At 31.6% G+C, this 16419-nt stretch overlaps 1 protein-coding gene across 1 annotated transcript in view; it reads right to left on the bottom strand.

Moving 5' to 3' along the window:
• Positions 1-2220: 2220 nt before the first annotated feature.
• LOC130665612 (cold shock domain-containing protein E1) overlaps positions 2221-16419 on the bottom strand; it is a 32825-nt gene continuing 18626 nt past the window's right edge. Inside the window, exons 9-11 of the mRNA XM_057466075.1 lie at positions 13533-13738; positions 8213-8797; positions 2221-2861 (exon numbers count right to left, since the gene is read on the bottom strand). Coding sequence (XP_057322058.1) covers positions 2690-2861; positions 8213-8797; positions 13533-13738 — 963 coding nt within the window. The 3' untranslated portion in view covers positions 2221-2689. The remainder of the gene's footprint in view (positions 2862-8212; positions 8798-13532; positions 13739-16419) is intronic.

Here is a 16419-nt window from a genome sequence, read left to right as displayed (position 1 = left end):
AACTAAAACTTACAAAAACTTATAAATCACATAGCTTTTAAATTAAAATTAAATCTTTTAAGTTTTTACAAGTTAATTCGATTATAGATTTTTTTACTAATTCTCATAAAATTTTTATGAGAAAAAGGTCTGCATTTGTCTATGTGATTCCCGATTCAGTTTCATAAAATTTCGAAGAAATACTTGTTAAATATTTTCTCATAAAATATGACAAATATTGTATGATATTCAATAAGATATTATTTCCTAGGATAACTATTATTAAAACTTATAAATTCTAAAAATTTCGTATAAAAAAATAATCTCATTGAGATTTTGTAAGTATTATAGCATCGGAATTCGCCTGATCAACTCTTAATGAAAATACATTAGAATAAACTGTAACAATCTTATAGAAGTGAAAGTACTTATTCAATCTTATAATCGTTGGCGGAATTCGAGTTACAAAATCTCATAAATTAAAAAATCTTACACATTCTTTTAAAAATCTAGTACGGAAATCATGGTAGGAAAACATTAAAAGCTTTGACTCATAGATTCTCATAAAAATTCAAATGAGAATTTTTTTAAATCTCATAGATATTTTCGAAGCTCATAGATTCTTCTAAAAAATATTCAATATCTTAACAGAATTTATGAGAGCTTTTCCACAAGGTCAATAAATTATCGATTAACCAAAATTATCACAATAATTCTCTAGTGCACCTTTATCTATGAACCTAATAATAGTTGCAATTTATTGGATATTTATAATCAAAAATAGGTATAACATATAAACCAATAACGGTAAAAAGAAATAATTGTAATCAATCGAAAGATAATAACAAAAGAATTAATAATCAATAAACACCTATACCATAAATCTACTTAATAATCCGTAATTAACAGACTAAAATAACCCCTTCTAATAACATGGGATCTTCTTCTTCCACCCATATAAACTACCATCGTCTTTTTTTGAGTCTTTGTTGTTGTTCTAGAAGTTTCTACCCGAGATCAGCACGTACGCCTTTTCTTACACCACACCCCGCCAGTAACTCAACTATTCGACTCTGCTTAGTAACACTATCTTCTTTTTCGTTCTAATTACTAGAGCTTTCGTTTACTATCCTATTTTTCAGTAGCGAGCAAAATCAAATTTAGGTCACGCAAGTTACTCCTCGCCTATAGTGGCGCCTATAAAAACCGCCGCAAATCGGTCCTCTATGCCCATTAATTATCAAGCTCTTGATTACGTATAATTTTATTATTTTAAATATTAAATTTTAATTTCTTTGTTCGAGTCGTTAATAATTAAATTCAGAATTTATACAATTCAAATAGAATTGTTTTAAATAAAAATAATTTCGATTTTCAATTCTTTTATTCAATATTACAAATAATTTAAATAATTAAATTATTTCTGTTGATTATTATTGCTGCTTTAATATTTATTATTCACATTTAAATAAATTTCGTCATATTAAGAAATATATTCAGACAGATTGTCAACTACCCAGTATAAGTAAACCCCTTTGCTCATTTACATCAACAATTCTCAACATTCAAGAATCGTAACCAACTATCAAGCCACCTGACAACAATTTCTTTCGAATCGAATTTCAACTAACAACAATCTGGTCTCCAGCTCAGTCAAATCTTGTATCCTGACAAATTATTATATTGAATAAACCAACTGTAAGTTCAATTATTTGTTCATTTATCTAGTGATAAGACACATTCATTCACCTCATACATCATGTTTCCGTATACTGACATACTCGACACTAAATAGCGAGGTCCCCGCTACCCGAGTAAATAGCTTAAGCGCTTTGATTCGGAATTAAGGGACTGAATAACTTGTGTTCATCATTCTGGACGTAACACCAGGCTGTATCCAAACGCTCGGAGTACTTGAGCCAAACGAATCTGGTTTGATGTCAGGAATTTGTTTGTACAGTGTACAAATGATAAATAAAATAAATAAGTTAAAAGTTAAATAATAATCAATAATGTAACAAAATAATTCAAATAATGATGTAATCAAAGTAATAATAAAAAAATAAAATATTAATAATTATCATGAGCGATTGAGGTGAGCATTTTTGGATTTCCCAACATTTTTCGTTCATGTTATGTTGATTCAGTTTTTAATTAAATCATTAGTGGAAACGAGGAAATCACAGGAAGTAAATATTAATCGTGAATAATTTGAAGTTATTCATTTGAAGCTTCTCAATATCTATTAAATGTTCAGTTTTATTCAGTATGGCAAGAATCATGTTTCAAACATTTAATAAACTGAAATCTAACTCCGGGAAATTCGCAATATTCAATTCGTTTCGAATAATACAAATAATAGAACCATCTGTTGTAAGGAAGCATAAAAAAACAACCAAAAAACAAAGATGATTATACAAAATCAAAATATCTTTTAGACGTCAAATATAATCACAATATATAGTAAATAAAATTAATCTTCTTGAATTTCGATGGATAAAATTGTTTTTGTAATATCAATTATGTCGTGTAATACCAGAAATACATATCAATTTTTCGGTAGCATAAATGTTTTGTCTCATTTTTAACAATCACATGACATTATTTTGGCAAATATTAGCATTGGTTTAAAATAATAATCTCAGAAATAACGTGCATCAACTCAAAATAAGTAATTATTTTCAAATAAAACATAACGTAGAATAATTGATTATTCTTCTATAACACCAGATGTATGTTGTAAACGTTCTTGACTAAAACCACGAGTACCATCTGGTCCTTTTGGTTGTCTTACTATTGTCAGTTTTGGCCCAGCGTCTTCTAATGAAATAGTACGTAATCGACTGATTAAACGTTCGGGCCGTTGCTGTATTGATTCACCACTAAAAAAAAAAAAAAGTTAGATGGATGTTTACATGTATCCTAAAGGTGTGCGAATCGTGTTCGTGCGAATGATTCGATAAACTCAAATTGTCAGTAGCGTTCCGAATAATTTGAAACTTTTTGAATTATCTGTCAATATTCGATTTTTTCAAAAGTTTTCGTATTATTCGTAACTCTTCGAATTACTCGACTCGAATCAAGAAAATTCCAATTAGCTTTCAAATATTCAATTTTTACTTAATGGTGTGCTTACACGCAGAAATTATTCTTGTTTGAAATGCTATGATGTCATAACAAAGTAGGATCAGAATGGCCTAACGGAAATTGAAATAAACACAAGAAAAAACTACTATGACCATAGTAAATTTTACAATGATTACAGTAATTTGTGATATGATCGTTTTCAATTTGACTATGGACATAGTAATTTTTGCAATATGTTCATTTAGATTTCTGCAGGTGATCAACATGGTCCGACTTCATTATGACACCATAGCATTTCAAACAGAAACAATTTCTCCGTGCAGTTGTTTGAAGTAACCAAAAGTATTCATCTTGTAGATTCATGTCCGAGCTCTATTTAAGGATATTTTGGAGATACAATCAGAGCCAAAAGTTTACGAAATTTGAATTTAACGAATATCTTCATACATATTGCATAAAAAAAACGAATTTATCGTCATAAATTAGCATTTAATATCAAGTTTATGAAATAACCAAAAATTTTTCGTCTTCACTTCATTTTTTAATAAAATTCTTAATATTTGTAATTATTAATTGAAAACTTTTGGCAATAAACATGCCGTGAATCTTACTTTAAAAAAAAATATATAACTTCTGAACTTCCCGCTGAGAAAATCGACGATTTTCAAAAAATTCGGGAAGTTATTGGTTTCACCCCGATTTTCAAAAACCGGGTTTTCATCATATGTCGACATTTGAAGGTGCTAGGATGCTATTCTGACATTTTCAGAGCGATGTCTGTATGTAAACTGTATCTGTGGATGTAAACCTCTCATATCTTTTTGATGAATGAACCGATTTAGATGGTTCTTGCGGCATTCGAAAGATATCTTCTGAACTTAGATTTTCAAAAAAATTTTAGACCATTTAGTCAAATAAACTCTGAGATATTTAAGAAATACGAAAAAAAAAAAATTTTTTTTTTCGTTTTTTTTGGATATTGTGGAAACTGTTGGATCAATCAATTCCAAAATCTAATTAGCTCTAGAACTCGATAAAAGCGTTCGATTGCCACCTCAACCGTCTCAATCGGATAATCCGTTCGAGAGATATCGTCGACGAAAGAATGAAAAAAAATCGCTTTTTTTCGTTTTTCGTGAATGTTTCGGAAACTATCGAATCGATCAATTCAAAAATCTAATCAGCTCTAGAACTCGATAAAAGCTTTCGATTTCCACCTCAACCGTCTCAATCGGTTAATTCGTTCGCGAGATATCGTGGGAGAAAGAATTGGTAAAAAAACGGTTTATTCGAAAACAATGGAATACAAACGTATTTTCGAGCTCGAAGAGCTTGAAAATGTATTCACAACAATGTTTACGAGCTCAAAGAGCTCGAAAACAGCGGGAAGTTTTAGGACTGACCCGCAGGGTCAACCGATAGACAGATTTTTTTTATTTGAAATAAATGATGTAAATCATTTAAAAATATTTCATGAAAATTTAGAAAGCAAACATTGGCCTGTTTTACCATTTAAATATAGTGGAAATCTAAATATGCAAACATGCAAATGACCTTCTCAATAATACAATTTATAGATAAATTGAGAAACATATAGATAGCCCGAACTGGGAATCAAACCCAGACCAATTCGGTATCACGCCGAGTGCTCTGCCAGTTGAGCTATCCGGCACTATACCGTTTTTTTTTTTTTTTTTATAAATTATTTAAACAAAACAAGTATCATTTTTACATAGTGAAACGTGAGAACACCATAAAGTTTTAACAGCTGGTAGTAGTAACTTCCTCCAACTCTGTGGTGACTAGAGCATGCGTATGCGCATTGCCCATTGACGAGAGTGTTTCTTATTTACAATATTGATAGTATTTGAAGTTACTGTATCTTATTGGCAGGGAGCGCGACGAAAACGATATCTGATGGTAACAAAAAATCATTCTCGAGAATTATAAAAGATATATAAAATCAGTGTAAAAAATAAAAATTCGTTATAAAATCAAAATATAAAAATTTATAATGATATAAATAAAAAAGTGCAATTGCATTTTTGATAGAGAAAATTAAATTAAATATACTTGGATAAAGAAATTAAGTTTAAAAAATTTTAATAAATAATAAATTCTATTATTTTAGAGTAGAATAAGGTTAACCGATAAAATCAAAACAAATAATACATGACAATTACAATGATAAAAGTTTAAAAAATAGTAGAATAGTAAATTAAGTTTTTTAACAAAATTGAAGTAAATAATTTTATTTTAATTCATGATAATTTGCTTGTGGATCGTAACTAAGAAAGTACTAACTCATAATGTTTTTTTAACCCTCCGTTACACGCGCTTTTTCTAGTGTCTCACTCGTATTCACGCCAACTCTATGAGGTTGAGTAGTGTTGTGCGGGGAATCGCCGTATAGCGCGAGCAACAAAGGGTTAAAAAATAATTTTTAGGCAATGATAAAAATAATTATCCAAACCGGATTTGAACCAATAAATTATAAAATATTATTTTAACCTCAAACGATGAGCAAAGGCAAACATTAACGACACAATAACTATTATGAACTATTTTTAAACTTAATTTTCACGTGTTAATTTTCAAAGAGAGCATGATTCAACGAAATTGTGCCCACAGCAAGCGCTGTGATCGATTCAGTTGTCCCCACCATATACTAGACTCCCTGCCAATATTGAAATGTGCGTTTATTTTTTACTTAAAAATTGTACGTTTAAGTTTATTATTGTTGACAAATACTTTAAAAAATGTTATAATTATGTATCAATTATTTATAATAATATTAATAATAAATTCAATACCATTTTGAAGTTATCATCATTGGTACGCTCGGATGTATTTTATTGATATTGAAATTTACGCGGTACCTTATCTTCCCGATGAAAAAAGATTTTATACAATCGTATAAAATTATATATGCGTTATGTATGAATTCTATATAAATTGGATAGAAAAAATGGCCCGATCCAATTGTTTACAATCTGTATACAATTCTATACAAATTGTATACAATTTTATATAATTATATACAATTCTATATAATTATATACAATTCTATATAATTACAATTATATAGAATTGTATATAATTATATAGAATTGTATACAATTTGTATAGAATTGTATACGATTTCTATACAGATTGTATATAATTGGATCGGGCCGTTTTGTCTATCCGATTTATATATAATTGTATCAAATCTTTCTTCATCGGGTTATAGCGAAATTCAAATGTGCTATAGTTATGTTTAGTTTATTGTCTCCGTCATGGTTGCGATGTGGTCACATTTTCACAGTAAATAATATTCTAGCTTCAATATTAGCGTTAATTTCTCTAATTTTTATTTTTTAACTTCCCGCTAAGAAAATTGAAAATTTAAAAAAAAAAGGAAGTCATTGGTTTTGGTCCGATTTTCAAAAATCGAATTTCTAAGAGATCTTGACGTTTTGAGGTTCTAGGAAGCTATTCTGACTAATTTTAAGATGATATCCGAGTGTGTGTATGTATGTATGTTCGTACGCATGAAAATATCTGTAACTTTTGAACGGGTGAACCGATTTTGATCATCAAGGTGGCATTCGACGCGGCTTGTCAACATCTAAAAGCTGTAAAAAATTGAGCTTGATCGGTAGGGTGCGTTCAAAGATATTCCAAAAATAATTTTTTTGCAAAAATGTTTTTTTTGGATAACTTGTAATGTGCTCGATGGATTGATTCCAAAATCTAATCAGCTCTAAAACTTTATAAGCCGCGTCGAAAGTCTCCTCAACTATCACAATCGGTCCATTCGTTCAAGAGAAACCGTTGTCGAAAGAAATAAAAAAAAATTTTTTTTTAGTTTTTTTGAAATATCTCAGAAACGACCAGATACATCAATTCCAAAATCTGAACAGTTCTAGAACTCAATACAAAACGTCGATTGCCGCCTCAACCATCAAAATCGGTTCATTCGTTCGCGAGATATCATGAGAGAAAGAAGTTCTAAAAAACGATTTTTTTCGAAAACAATGGCATGCAAAAGTATTTTCGAGCTCGAAGAGCTCGAACATGTACTCACAACAACGTTTTCGTGCTCCGTGAGCTCGGAAACAGCGGGAAGTTTTAGGGCTGGCCCGCAGGGTCAACCGGTAGACCGATTTTTTTTATTTCAAATACTGTGGCATCCATTAATCCATCGTTCATCGTCCTATGAGCGCAACGCCGCAATTTTTATTGAAAGATTATTTAAAAAGAAAATAAATTCCCTAGTCTTTCGAAATCTTATGAGTTCTTCCACTATATTTTTTAGTATCGAATAAATGAATGATAATTATTATTTTCTCATATCAACCGCGAAAGTTGGATTTTCGAGCAACATGTAGAGGGCGCAAACTATACAATTTCCGGCAATCTATAGTTTGGTAAACTTTCCTCGAACTTGTATCGAAAAGTAACTTCTCTCTCTCTCTCTATCTGTCTACATTTCTACACCAATTGAAACATTTTTGACTGTTTCTCTCTCAAATTCAACTTCCGCCGTTGATATGACAAAAAATTTTGTTCGATACTTTATGCTCAAAGGTAGGAACCCTGACAGACTTGAAGTGCAGGCACGCGTTTGAGGCTATGGATACATTTTCATCAAGACCTCGTACTGTATCCGGTCTTGATAAGAAAGCGCCCATAGTCTCAAACTCGTGATGTCACTTCGAGCCGTCAGAATCCCTACCGTTCTGCATACGTATAGAAAATAACTGTTCCGATATTTTAAATTTAAAAAAAAATATCGTTTCTTGTTGGAAAACCTGAGAAACGCGGCGATTAGCTGCTGACGCGAGTAAACTCAGGCGTTGAATTTGTTTGGATTTTCTGCGCAGTGTTGCCAGTTACTACCAGCGACTTATTTCCTGCCCATAATTCATCTCTTCCTTTGATATTTTTATTCATTACAAGATTTTTATTCTAGTAAAAAATTCGAAAAAAAAACTTATAATTGTCTAGCCGTATAAGCTTAGATGGTTTGAATTTCGAACAATCAGTCATGATACTTGGCAACACCGCAATATTAAGTTTATGGCGGCGGAACGCCGCGACGCGACGAACGAAGGGTTCAGAATTATTACCATTGTAATAAAAATAGAAGTTTTAAATTTACCTTAAACGGGTAATACTGCATGCGAATGATTTTCCTGTCCTTTGATTTGTCACAAGTACGAACTCAACTTGATCACCTGGCTGGAGCGTTGCATGATCCTTAACTTCAGTCATATGGAAGAATAACTTTTTCCCATCGTCAATTTCATAGGCTAAAAAACCAAAAGCTCCTTTCACTGCATCCACTGTAGCAATTCGTTTTTTGCGTACAGCTACGACATTACAAGCGTGACCTTCAGAATCAATTTGGAATTGTACGGGATCACCCGTTTGCAACAATTCGCGTTTGTTTAGCAAGCCCATGATACCAAATTCATATTTTTTTGAATCATTTTCGTCATTATTCACACTTAATTTTATCATTCCAGCGTACTCCGCTTGTTCAGGATTCGCACTTCGTAATGGTCGAATAACAGTTCCATCCAAAACTTCACTAACTATGGCCGCACGTGGAATCGTACCACGTGGCACAAGACGGACAGATTCAGCAGCAATGCACCCTCCAGTGCCGCGGCCATTACCTAATCCTATTGTACATTCAATTTCAGTGCCGACTTCTAAAGTATTGGCATCTCCGTCAAAGGTACTAAAAAATTAAATTATGCTAGATTACGACCAATCCGTTATAAAATATATGGAGAATTATAACTCGTAGCCATCCCTGATTAAGAAAAATGATTTAATCCATGTTAAGTGTATATCTATATATTAGTCGATTCAAATTATTCTAAATCATTTCAAGTTGTTTCGAATCATTTCAAATAATTTTTCTTAATCAGGGATGCTTGCACAAAAAACTTATTGTTGAACTTTTTTGCCTGTAATTTCAGCAAACATTAGAGGTTGTTAAGAATCTGAATAAATTCGCCTATTATGAGGTGTTGCTAAGAATATGTACTAAAACTTTATTTTCTTTCAGTTCTTACAAGAATCTTCAAACTTTCTACAGTCTTTGAGTCCTTTAAGTTTAGTGATTTTACAACACGTGTTTTTAAGCGCTTAGTAATCAACTCATAATATTTTGCAGTTATTCGGAACAATAGTAAAAGCACAAAAATATTTTACTTCTATGCACCTCTAACACGAAACATTGAGTAGTGCTCTGCTATACAAACCCAAAAAATTGAGAGAGCTGAAAACTTTTTTGATTTTTTTAATGATTTTGAAAGGCTGTTTTTTAAAATTTTTCAAAAACATCTCGACTAATCGAACAACCTTATATTCAAAACTTATTTGAGATTGAAGACGCAAAAATTTGTAATAGGGATTTATTGAGCGTCGTTTCAGGAAGGCAGAGGAAGAAAACACGTCTACTTTTGACCAAATGGTATGTCGACCAATACGTGGAATTGATGCTATGAGTGAACCCTTCTCAAGTCGGCATAGGGGAAACCGAACGCTTAGGATTCTATGAGATTGGACTCGTAATGACTGTTGAGTCAGCCCCACATCCAAAAAGATTCTTGATCTGATCGTTGATCCTAGAGTAACGCCAATAATGAGCTCACGCTCAATATTTCGCTATAACTATATTATGGTAGAACATAGGGATGTACGAAGCGCGTGTATACCTAAAAGGGGGCGGAAACGGCCCTTGCAGAAAGGGGTGAGCATTGAAAGTAGCCGATTTACTGGTTAGCTCTGTTACATTGATTGATTGTAACAAGGATTTAGGTATAATTGTTTAATAAAGATAGGGTTTATTTACAACTGCGTGTTCGGGAGGTAACCTGGACCTGGTGGCTGTATCTGGTAATTGGACAGCGCTGGATAAAGCAGGTAATTGTTAGCATCGACTGGCCTTGGAATCCATGAAATTCGATTCCAGGGACGCACCGATTAGAGATCCGGTGGGAGTGAGGAGTTACAATTAAGTTGCAGCAGAAGCATTCGACATCCATTTTAATGAAATTTTTTTTAGACAATCAGCCATTGCGCAAACATGAGAAATACCACGAGACAAAAATTTTCTAAATTTTTTCTTTTCTTTGAGAGAGTCCACGGGCTGCGAAAAAATTTTTTCAGCTCAAGCAATGCATAGATCAGTTAGCAAATTTAATCAGCTTTAATTTGCATTTTTTTTTTAGATTGGTATGATAACTGGTCGCTGAGATATCAGCCTTCAAACAAAAAATGATCCTTTTGGGTTTGATCATCGATATTTCAGGTACCAATGATCGCACAGCAAATTTGAGGGCGCGTTGAAAACTTGACTAAATTCCCTACAAAACCCTTTCATCATTTTCTGAAAAAAAAACGTTTTTTTTTTTATTTTTAACATCCATTAGAAGTAAGTACAAAAAAATGACTTTTTTGGTTTTTTAGTAAATTAACCGCTACTTCGTAAATATCGCAAAAGAACAAGTTTTGTTCCTTTAATTGTTTTGCAACACTTTGATTAATCCACCCCGAAAAACGGTTTGATAGATCAATTTAAAAATTTGCAGGGTTATTGGGGGTACATTAAGCTTAAAAAGTATCTGGTAACATTATTTTTTTTTATCGATATTTACAAAGTAGCTGTTCCCTGGTAGAAAGTGCCCGACAACCGCCCGAATGTCGACCAGCACCCATTCGGGGAGTAAAAGTAAGGCCCGATCTCATGCACCGGAGAAGGTGACAGACCAGGGACGATTTCGTTGCCCGAACTATCGAAAACCCAGTTAGGAAACTAGTTAGGGAGAATCTTGTTAACCTCATTTGTTATACTCTGTCGGGAGCCTGTTGAGTTTAAAAGTATATATCCCGAATCCATTAATCCGACCGGGCAAAATGTTATGGGCCCGATTACACTGACCCGCTTGGGTGTCCGAAGTGGCTAAATATCTGTATCCCGATAACTTTTTATCTGATCGGGCAACTAATTGGGCAAAATGTTATGGACCCAATTATACCAGCCCGCTTGGGTACCCGAAGTGATGATTCTTGTGGCGACCCGACCCATCTACTCTAAATTAGGTACCCGGAATCACTTCTACTAGGGTTGATTTACTAAAAAACCAAAAAAAGTCATTTTTTTGTACTTACTTCTAATGGATGTTGAAAATAAAAAAAATCGTTTTTTTTCAGAAAACGATGAAAGGGTTTTGTAGGGAATTTAGTCAAGTTTTCAACGCCGCCCTCAAATTTGCTGTGCGATCATTGGTACCTGAAATATCGATGATCAAACTCAAAAGGATCATTTTTCGCTTGAAGTCTGAAATCTCAGCGACCAGTTATCGTACCAATCTTAAAAAAAAATGCAAATTAAAGCTGATTAAATTTGCTAACTGATCTATGCATTGCTTGAGCTGAAAAAATTTTTTCGCAGCCCGTGGACTCTCTCAAAGAAAAGAAAAAATTTAGAAAATTTTTGTCTCGTGGTATTTCTCATGTTTGCGCAATGGCTGATTGTCTAAAAAAAATTCAATTAATATGCGTCGAAACTAGAGATTTCAATCTACAAAATGCTTTTTTTTATTTTTTGATACGATTATTTTTCACGAAGTTACAGCCTTGCACAAATCACTAACAAATTTCTAAAACTTTTCTGTTCCTTTAATTTATGGCATGAGTGTATATATGATGTATTATTCATGAATTCGAAAGAAATTAGTGCATAATTTGACATAATTATGGGAAATTCTATATTTGAGCTTGATAGCCTAAATCCGACCACTGGAGCATTTTTTTAAATTTGATGAAAGTCAATTCTTTGGTTATTTTTAAAAATTTGTATCTCAGTTGCTATATAACTTAAAGAGTCTGTTCCGGCAGCATTCTTTTTTTTTTGTTCACTTTACTTTCAAGAAAAAAATAGACATTTGATCTAAACTAATATTCAGCTTACCTGTGAGCTTCCAACTGAAACCCTAAATTAGCAAAATTTCACCTATTTTCAAAATTCTCTTAAATCTACAGTTTTCCAAATAAACGGTTTTAGATAACAGGTGATATGTTTTGTGTAGAGAAATTCTGTTGATATCTACCCTGATTTCCCTTAATTGCTTCGATTTCGTTATTATGCGGCCATCCGAAGCCGATTCATTTTTCGAAAATCGCTATTTTCAGATAGCAATTAATTTTTTGCTCGGTACTTCGATTTGCTTCAAATTCTTAGGAAAGTTGCTTTGTTATATCCCTAAAAACCCCTGAAGATTTCAACTTTGGCATCGAGCTTGGAATCTGAGTTATAAATTTTCAAATATCCCGAAAATCGCTTTGTTTAAAATAATTTTTCATATATCCAATCAATCATTTATTCGTTTTTAAGTCAGTTATCAATATTTGATTTTAATTTTCTATTTTACAGCTGTTGATGCTTATTCAAGTGGTGTGTCAAGTTAATATTTCGTGTTTAAGAGCCCTACGGTCGTCCCTATATTGTTTGAATTTATGTTGAAGGTAGCGTTGAGGCTATTAATAACCTTACATAATTGTGTTTGCGTTGGGAATGTTAAATAATACTGAAATTTACCATCAATTTAAATTTGACGTTGAATAACTTTTGATAAATTTATCGAAAATTTGTAAGAGGTCTAAAGTTACAAAAAAAATCATCAGTCACTAAAACCATATTTAGTAATTTTCTTGATTTTGTTCAAATTTTCAAGGGTATCAAATAAATGTAAGAAATAGTCAAAACGTTTAGTTTAAGGACGAAAATTGAAGCTTATTAAACAAACATCAAGAAACTTTCTACAGAAATTGTTAATAAATTTTAGTTTTAAAGTTACATAATCTTTAATAGTAAGAAAATGATTTTTTTGAAAAATCGGAAAAATTTCAAACAGCCATAACTTGTAAAGTAACCGACGGAATTAGCCCACCTCCGAATTTGATCAAGATAATCGCCTATTTATTTTGCACGAGTGATATGTTTGGAACCTACTTGACCTATTTATAGGTTATAGCGAAATTCCTTAAAAAATCGACCATAAGGACAAATACAATAGTTAGATTTTGGAAAAATCTACCTGAAAATTTTTTAAGTATATTTTTGAGAAGTTCAAGTTTTTTAAAGTGATTCCGTATGTATTATTTTCTTAATTGTAAATTTTCCATGAAATCTTCTTTCATTTTATTTTTTATTCCTGATTTTCATGCAAATAACTCAGTTTTAAATTACTTTCTGTTTTATTTTTTGTTTCTAGGCTTTTATGACCTCTATACTTCTACTATTCTTTTTAGGTTAAAGTTATCAGCATCATTTAATAATAAGCTCAATATTCCGGACCCATATGAAAATCGTAAAATCTTGAAATTACAGGTAAAAAGATGCAAGACCAATTAAGTTATGTTTATTTAGCTACGGTTTTTACATTGTGTGATTGGTAATTTACCTAAAATGGAAAAATATTTCTCTCTCATGATTGAAAGTTTCAATGAAACCAAAACCATCTTTAAGTGCAGCGATAAAACCTTGACATATTAAACCACTTATACTTTCGTTACCATTTTCCGTCTTTTCTTCGCTTAAATCAATTAGTGATATGTCAACTGCTACTAATTCTTTATTTCTTTTTACCTGACAGATACTGAATTTGACCTAAGAACCAAATAAATTTTATGAATAAACTTTCACACAGTTTTTGCTGTAATGAACCATAATCCAGTGTTTCCTCTATTATTTATATTCTCATAAGGTATATGTCCCAGTACCGGAACAAGACCCAATACCGGAACGATTTAATAATCATTGTATTACATTTAAACTCGTACGCGATGAAATTTAATAAGACTTTCTTTATTTACAAAATAAAATATAAAATAGATTTTCAAATATATGCGAAATATAAAAAACAAAATATTAATTATAGCAATAGTCTCAGATCCATGACTTTTCCATGTCTCTTAATGGGTTTGCTAAGAAATCAGTCATTGGTCTTAAGCTTCTAAAAAATGTATAAAATTATTTTTCAATAATTTTTTTTTTTTAATGTATCTATACACGGAAAAAAATAAATAAAACTGGCTACCATGTCAGATAGTAGTCAGTACCATCTGTAGAAAAAAAAATTGAAATAGCAGTGGGTCCTATCTACACGGAAAAAAATAAATAGAACTGGCTACCATGTCAGATAGTAGTCAGTGCCATCTGTAGAAAAAAAAAATTGAGATAGCAGTGGGTCTTATGTACGTAGTACTGGCTACTCTCTACATTGTACTCAGCACCATGTCGGATGTTGCTCACTACTATCCTACATAGTACACTCTTACATATTGCCCAGTTCTACGTACATAGCAGCCAGTCGTATGTCAGATAGCAAAGGTTACTTTTTAAACATATTACCGATTGCTATCTGCAGATAGCGCCTGCGTCTATGTCAACATATTGCTGGTTACTGTGTATCATAGTAGAGAGTTCTATGTGAGATAGCAATGAGTACTATCTGAGATATTTTTTTCCGTAAGGACTTAAATAATTTTTTTTAGGGATGGCGCTAGTATTTATTATTGACAACGAACAAATAAAATTATTATCATAACTAAATTAATTATGACTTATTCAACTACGTTTACGTATTTAAATACACTAATGGAAAAAATTAAAGGATCGAAAAAAAATTTCAAATTTTTGGGCGATTTTCAACAGGCCCTAACTTTGAGAGAAATGGTCGTACAAGAAATAAAAAAAAAAGGAAATTGTAGCTCCAAGTGTCTACTTTTTGGATTAGAACTTAAAAATTTTTTAGCGTTAGCAGTTTTTGAGTAATCTTAGAAAAACCAGCGACAAAAAAATTTTCAAATTTTTTTAATTTTTTTTTTTTGGTCTCCGGGCGTGGAAAAAATTATTTTTGCTTAACCACTATGAGGGTCGGATAACTTCATTATTCAGCTTTAATTTCTTTTTTTATGGACCTTGATACGTCCACTTCTCGCCGAGATATCGGTCTTCAAATGGAAAAGGATCCTTTTGTCTTTGATTATCGATATCTCAGAAACCAATGATCGCACAGAAAGTTAATGGTGGGTTTTAAAAACTTGAATAAATTCCCTTCAACGATTAGCCATTGCTTTTTCGAAAAAAAATTTTTTTCCTATCGTCACATGAATTTAAAAATGCCACAAAAAAAGGGCTTTTTGTGGTTTTTTGGAAAATTAAGCGCTGAAACGAAAATATTGTGGAAATCGATAATGTTGACTGTGCATTAGGGTGCTCCGTTTGAAATGAAGATTTATTTTTTTTCGTTCCCCATCAAAAATCTTGTTCTACATGTAAAAATAAAAATTCAGTGAAATTTTGAGCTCTTAATAACAATTTTAAGAACTGGAACAACGTCGTTGAAATTTTCCCATGCTAAAAGCATGTAAATTTTGATTCTTTTCTTTTTATCGAATAAAACTCAGCCCCATATTGACGTATCTTATCGGTTCAAAGTTTTCTTGGAAGAGAATTGTATGCTTTTTGAAAAAGCCTGTATGTGCTTAGCAGTACCTTCAACTACAGCCCTCGTGGAAGCCTTGGAAGTCTAATTTCCTACGAAATTAATGGTTTTTTGTTGTTAACTTGTAAACGGTTGACTTTTGGGAAAAAAAGTACACAACATTATTTTGTAGGAAATTTAGTCTTCTACAAAAAAGTTCTCATACGTCAAATCTCTAAAATCAATATTTAAAAAGATATATGAACTTTAACTAAGTAAAATTCGAAATTTTAGCTAAATGTCAAGATTAACGGTTTTATAATTCAAAACCATTATATAAAACATGTTTTTTTGAACATAATTCATCTGTTAGGTCTCAAGGACATCGAAAATTCGAACGAGATTCTTCAAAACTGTGTTTTAATCATTTAATTTTTGAAAAGAATTGCAAATGAAGTTGGTACTTAAGAACAATTTCGATGAATAATTACGGGCATTTTATATTTTATATAAATATGTATTAATTGATACTTGCCATAAGTTAATAACTGAATATATTGTATAGTATTAAACATTGACATTTAGCTAAAATTTCGAATTTTACTTAGTTAAAGTTCATATATCTTTTTAAATATTGATTTTAGAGATTTGACGTATGAGAACTTTTTTGTAGAAGACTATATTTCCTACAAAAAATGTTGTGTACTTTTTTTCCCAAAAGTCAACCGTTTACAAGTTAACAACAAAAAACCATTAATTTCGTAGGAAATTAGACTTCCAAGGCTTCCACGAGGGCTGTAGTTGAAGGTACTGCTAAGCACATACAGGCTTTTTCAAAGAGCATACAATTCTCTTCCAAGAA

Source organism: Microplitis mediator, chromosome 1 (genome assembly GCF_029852145.1).
Source record: "Microplitis mediator isolate UGA2020A chromosome 1, iyMicMedi2.1, whole genome shotgun sequence".
Taxonomy (NCBI): domain Eukaryota; kingdom Metazoa; phylum Arthropoda; class Insecta; order Hymenoptera; family Braconidae; genus Microplitis; species Microplitis mediator.
Note: the sequence above shows the minus strand (reverse complement) of the source record. Positions and strands in the feature narration are given on the sequence as shown.